This window comes from Petaurus breviceps, unplaced genomic scaffold, assembly GCF_028583685.1.
Source record: "Petaurus breviceps papuanus isolate PSGF00001 unplaced genomic scaffold, PetGlider_PUasm1.0 175, whole genome shotgun sequence".
Lineage (NCBI taxonomy): Eukaryota > Metazoa > Chordata > Mammalia > Diprotodontia > Petauridae > Petaurus > Petaurus breviceps.
In genome coordinates this window covers 26,889,634-26,896,262 of record NW_027185764.1, presented here as the reverse complement: position 1 = coordinate 26,896,262, position 6,629 = coordinate 26,889,634, and the positions used below count along the sequence as shown (strand labels likewise).

General features: G+C 41.8%; 1 protein-coding gene across 7 annotated transcripts in view; it reads left to right on the top strand.

Moving 5' to 3' along the window:
• The window catches only part of ARHGEF28 (Rho guanine nucleotide exchange factor 28), a 397,204-nt gene that overhangs the window by 350,141 nt on the left and 40,434 nt on the right, over positions 1-6,629 (top strand). For all 7 annotated transcript variants that reach the window (XM_069084950.1, XM_069084951.1, XM_069084948.1 and 4 more), the window contains one exon: positions 5,506-5,991. In XM_069084950.1, coding sequence (XP_068941051.1) covers positions 5,506-5,991 — 486 coding nt within the window. The remainder of the gene's footprint in view (positions 1-5,505; positions 5,992-6,629) is intronic.

The following is a 6,629-nucleotide window of genomic DNA, read 5'->3' as shown; positions in this document are numbered from 1 at the left end:
CTTTCTTTCTTTCTTTCTTTCTTTCTTTCTTTCTTTCCTTCTTTCTTTTCTTCTTTCTTTCTTTTTCTTTCCTTCTTTCTTTCTTTTTCTTTCCTTCTTCCTTCCTTCCTTCCTTCCTTCCTTCCTTCCTTCCTTCCTTCCTTCCTTCCTTCCTTCCTTCCTTCCTTCTTTTCTTTAATTTTTTTGGAGGGGAGAGGCAGGGCAATTGGGGTTAAGTGACTTGCCCAAGGTCACATGGCTAGTAAGTGTTAAGTGTATGAGGCTGGATTTGAACTCAGGTCCTTTTGACTTCAGGGCCAGTGCTCTATTCACTGCACCACCTAGCCGCCCCCACTTAACCTTTTCTGTGCCTTAGTTTTCTCATCTGTAAGTGTCCTTGCACTAAATGGCTTCTCAGGTTCTTTCCAGTTCAAACTCTATGACCGTACTCTGGGGTGGCCAGCATATTGAGTCCTGAGCACCTAATTTGTATACAGTAAGGCTGATATAAACCACTTCTTTACTGTAGCTGTGGCACTGTCTCATCTGACTCTCCTAGCTAGCAATACTCAGTCAGGCCCCCTTCTCTCCCTCTCTTCTCCCCATTCTCTTGCCTGCCCATTGCTATCTCTCATACTTCTTTATCTGTGCACATCTTGTATCCCCACCTCACTAGAATTCATGCTCTTCAAGGACAAGGATTATGCCATTTTTGTATATTTGTTTCCAGCACCTAGCATAGTGCCATGTACATGGGGCTGAATTTGTTATTCAGTCATTTTCAGTCATGTCTGACTCTTCGTGACCCCTTTTAAAGTTTTCTTGGCAAAGATACAGAGTGGTTTGCCATTTCCTTCTCCAGCTTATTTGACAGATGAGGAAACTGAGGCAAACAGCATTAAGTGACTTGTCCAAGGTCATGCATCTAGGAAGTGGCTGAGGCTTGTTTTTAACTCTGGAAGATGAGCCTTTCTAACTTTGGGCCCAGCGCTCTAGACACTATGGGGCCACCATTCAGTCCATCCGGGGCTGAATTTAGACAGTGCTAAATTAGAGAAGCAGGCATTAGGGGAGGAGGAGAGGGAGGACTCCCAAACTGCTCCTCTTGGGCAGTCATCCCCTACAAGCCTTTTGCCCAGGGTTGAGAAAATTGACCAATTGTTGCTGCTTCCCTCAGCACTAACACTCATGGGTACCTCCTACCACAAGTCTGTGCTGGGAAGGAGAAAGATAGCCCCCAACCCATAAAGCTCAAAAGCTTTTGAATATCTTTATTTAGCACCCCAGATACCTAGGCATCTGCAGAGCAGAAGCCGAGAGACTGTCTTTGAGGCCTGGGGTGCTTTTACCCTCATGTCCCACTGCCTTTCACTTCGGGAGGGTCAGTGCCCTTTCTTTCATCTGTGGCTTTCTGCCACCATCTCTCTCTCTCTCTCTCTCTCTCTCTCTCTCTCTCTCTCTCTCTCTCTTCTCTCTCTCTCATTCATTCTCTTTCTGTCTATCTGTCTCTCTCCACACACACACACACTCTGTGGAAAGACCATTGGCTTCGATTGGGTTGGGCTATCAGGTAAACTGAGTCTCACAAACCTCAAACTTTGCATCTTAAAGGAGGTTCCCTATCTTCCACCACCCCTTCCTGAGTCCAAGATTTACCCTTACATCAGCGTGAAGAGGGAGAAGAAGAATGCCGAGGATGACACCTACTTCTGAACAGGAATGGGGGTAGTGGATATAGAAGAAGTGAGTGGGTGAAGAATGGTCTTGGACCTTTCCCCTCTTCCCTTGGTGTTGGCCATCCAGCACCAGGTGCTCCATGAATGACCTAACTAGTATGGAGTTAGCAAAAACAATTCATTCGAAAGCTAGCATCTGCAGGGTATCCCTAATAGCTTAAAGCAGCTCTAAGACTTTTGGGACACCCTGCAGATGATAGCTTTCTAATTAATTATTCTTGCTAACATAATTAATTATTCTTCATAGTTAGGTCATCCTGGTTCAGGATAGCCAACATAGGAGAGAGCTTTTAAGCTATTAAAACTGTTTAATCTTTAATAACTCAGGCTGCACTAAGACTTTTGGGACATCCTGTGTACGTTTTTTATTATAGTATTTTATTTTTCTCTCAATTACAAGTTGAAACGGTTTTTTTAAACTTTTTTTTTTAAGTTTTTCCCCTTGCTATCTCTCTCCCTTCCCTACTCCCTGAGATGGTAAGCAATCCTATATAGTTTCACCCTGAATGCTTTTTACAAATCCAAATTTCTAGGAGGGGGGATCCCTTTTTGTTCCTTTCTGCCCCTTCTTTTTCTACTTATGTCTTAATCCCCTGTAATTTGGCTTACAACTCCACCATTCAATTAAAAATGTTCTTGCAGATGTTATCAAGGATCTCTTCCCTGTAACACTGATGACCTTTTCTCAGTCCTCATCCTTGACCTCACTGAAGCTCGACATTGTTGCCCACCCCCCTTTTCCTCTATACTCTCTTTTCTCTTTGCTTTCGTGACATTTCTCTCAGCTGCTTCTCTTCAGACTTGTTCAGTGGTTCTTTCTCAGTTTTCTTTGATGAACATCCCCCAAAGTTCTGGCTTCCTGGTTCCTGGTTTCTTCTCATTCTACCCTCATTCTCTTGGTGATCTCATCAGCTCTCATAGCTATCAGCATTTTTTTAAAGATGACTTCCAGACTTTATGATATTCATCTCCATATAGGTGTTCCTTAGGTATCTCAAACTCAACATGGCCATAGGAGAATGCGTTAGTTTCCCCACTGAAAAATCATGTTTCCTCTCTTTTTCACTTTAGGACATCATTAACCTAATAACGAATCCTGGCTTATAACCTCACAGTCATTTTTGGCTCTTTCTTTTTTCTTCACCGACTCAGGATTTTTGTTTTGCTTTTTACCTCTATAACATTTCTCATAACCACCCCCTTCTCTCTGCTCCCACGGGTGACATTCTGTACTTATCACCAGTTTCCTAGCCAGAGGTGTCAAACACCAGACAACTGGCAGAACCAGGTAAAAATGTAATTGGATGGTATTTGACAGATTAAATAAAAATACAATAGAATACAGATAATGTTCATTCGTGGTATTCTACATCAATACCCAATAGCAGAGATCCTTATGAACAGTGTGGTGGTGAGTTTAACACCACCTGCCTCAGCTGTCACAACAACCTCCACCCCATGCTTCCAACTTTCCCTTATCTCTAATTCTTCCTTCACATAGATATCAACATAATTTTCTTAAAGCACAAGTCTGACCATGTCACTTCAAGAGCCTTCAAGAAACTCCAGGGACTTCCTAATATCTCTATGACAAGTATAAACTTGTCAACTTGGCATTTAAAGCCCTTCTCAACTGGTTCCAGCCCTCCTCTCCAAACTTATTTCACAGAACTCCCCTTTACTCATTCTACTTTCTGATCAAATTGGCCAGTTTGCTGTTCCCTGAACTCAACATTTCATCTCCCATCTCCATGCTTTTGCATAGGCTGTCCCATGATAGGAAAACACCTCTCTTCCCCACAGCCTCTAAGAACCTCCAGTGTTCCTCAAGGCTAACTCATGTGACACTTCTGGAAATATTTCCTGCTCCTTCCTCCCCCTTAGTGATTAATGCTCATTCCTTCCTCAAATTATCATGTATATGCTATTTGTTTATTCACATATTACATTTTCAGTATAATTTAAGCTTTGAAGAAAGGGGCTATTTTTTTTTTGTCTTTATAGTGCCAAGACTTATCCCATGTTGCCAGGTACCTAGAGAGCACTTAATAAGTGTTTAGTGGATTGGAAGGTACCAGATGAGCACCAGGAATGAGCACCTCTCTCTCCGCCCAGCTTCTCATGCTCTGTCTCTCACACACTGGGTTTCCTGGGGTCTCTTTCCAATTCTATCTGCTAGTGAAGGTCTCCTATGGTCTGTTTCCTACCTTACCTAAGGGGACCTCTCTTTCCTCTTGGTCCAGGTGCAAACATTCCTAGTTATTGTATTATGAATTACTGTTCATCTAAGAGGCAACTGTTGAGTGGTGTTAGTTTTAAACATGACCCAAACTTCTTTAGTTTTTCAAAATGAAAAAAAAAAGTTGCCCACACATGGGATTCCCTCAGTCAAATCCCTGCATTTCTAGCATCTGCTATGTGGACGGCTTAAAAACAGTGTTCTAAGAGGTGTGGAGAAAAATGTGAATTTGGCCCCAAGAGAACAATAATGTCCTATCCAGATACAAATATATGTATAGACCCAGCATGTATTCGTTTTGGGTTTATCCTTTCCCTAATCTTTTACACTTTTTAAATGGGTGCTTTTAAAATTAAAAGCTGCCATGGGTATTCACTGAGATTTTCTGGTTCTGCGATCTTTCAAAATCTTGGCAATTTTTGGGGGAGGGATGCTGTCAAAGTTTTCACAGTCAGATACTGTAATGCAAAATGATTTTTAAATCTAGTTAGTAATGTCCTGTGGATTTGTAAGTTATCTATTTGTCCTTAATCATTCCAGCCTCCTGCAAGCAAAATTAAGTAATTGCTACTCAATGGCCTTCCAGCTATGGTCCTGAGTAAGAGCAGCAAGCTTAGTAGCTGAGACCATTTATATAACCATGGGAAGTAGTCCTAACTCCTAGTCTCAGAAAAGTCCTTGTAGTTTAGCAAGATATTATTTATTGGTGAATTCCAAAAGGCTCCCTTATGGAGCCAGTATAGCTAAAGACAGACTCTATTTAGGGGTTAGGAGAGGAGAATACAACTAGGTTTATACCATTTAGTCTCGTAATTTCATGTACTCAATTCCTGCATGCTGGATTTATTTAAATATGGTCAAAGGAGCAATAGCAAAATACATTTCTGACATAAGGGATGCTTTCCCACTAATGTGCCTCCATAAAAGTCCCCAAACAGATCTTTAGAAAAGAAATTGAAGAGTCAGCTTGAAATATTAAACTCTCTTGCTTCTCTGGGCTTAATAAAGCCTGTTGATTGATTGATTAATAAAATAGAACTGAAAGGGGACTTAGAAATTGGTTAGATAGAAGTTTTTAACCCAGAGTTTACAAGGTTTTATTTTTTTAAATAATGTTTGGATAACTGTATTTCAATATAATTAGTTTTCTTTGTAATACTGTTTATTTTATACATTTAAAAACATTATTCTAAGAATTGATCCATAAGCTTCACCATACTGTCAAAGGGGTCCATGATACAAAGAAGGTTAAGAAGTCTGATCTAGGAGGAGACTGAGACTTAGAAAAAGTGAACTTATTAAGAAAAGTCAGCACAGTAGGAGGTAGTAGAAAATTAGTAGCCCTGAATTCTGTTTCTGCATGTTTTTAAGCAACCTGAGAATAAAGATTGTATAATTTTTTGGTATTTGTATCCCTGGGGCCTGGTCACAGTGCCTAGTACAAATAGATGCCTAATAAATATTGCTGATTGATTCATAGTGAGAGGGTAGCCAGCAGCAGAGCTTTAATGATGCGGGATCCTTTTTGGTTTTGCTTTTCCTCTGAATCAGGCGGCCCTGACCATCCAGGACAGTCATATTGAACTCCATAAGCTAATTCTCCAGGAGCATGAGAGAATACCCCATGGTCTGTCTCTCCGGGTCAGCCTGCTCCAGGAACAAGAAAAATCCCGCCACTTGGAGAAGCAGCGGGAGGAGCTGGCCAACATCCACAAGCTACAACATCAGTTCCAGCAGGAACAGCAGCGTTGGTACCGCAAATGTAACCAGAGGCAGCGGGAGCAGGAGGCGAAGGAAAAATGGCTGCAGGATCGCGAGAAAGAATGCCAAAGTCAGGAGGAGCTGCTCAGCCGGAGTCGGGGGGAGCTGGACCATCAGCTCCAGGAGTACCAGCAGAACCTGGAGCGGCTGAGAGAAGGCCAGAGGATGGTGGAGAGGGAGAGGGAGAAGGTCCGGATCCAGCAGAATCTCCTGTGTCACTGGAAACATAGTCGGCAGAGCAGTCTCCCTGCAGCCTTTTCTCCAGGAAACAACGAGGTACAGTAGCTTTGAGGGGGTGTGTGTCCACTTATGGGTAGCCAGAGAGGCTTCTTAATTTGGGGGCCCCATTCACAAGGTATCATGGTGATTTTAGTACCACTCTAGGGCCATTTCTGAAGAATCACACTTTTAACTCTCAGGTGCCTTGTTTGAGTTTATTTGTAGCTATCAGAAGTCATAGGGACTGTCTATCTGTCTATCTATCCTGCTATCCATCCATTTATCAATCTATATCTATCTACCTATCTGTACATCTATTTATCCATTTATCTATCCACCCATATGTCCATCTATCTCTATCACCTATCTATCCATCCATTCATCCATATCTATCTGTCTTTCTATCTATCCATCTATATCTGTCTGTCTTTACATCTGTCTATCCATTTAACTATCTATCCATCCATCCATCTCTATCATCTATCCATGTCTGTCTGTCTCTAATTGTCCACCCGTCTATCAATCTATCCATCCATCTATCCTTCTGTATCTAGCTACCTGTCTGATCTGTCTGTAGATCCATCTATTCATCCATCCATCCATCCCTACCTAGATAGATACTAAATCTACTCAATCAATCTAATACAGCTCTCTCTCTCTCTCTCTCTCTCTCTCTCTCTCTCTCTCTCTCTCTC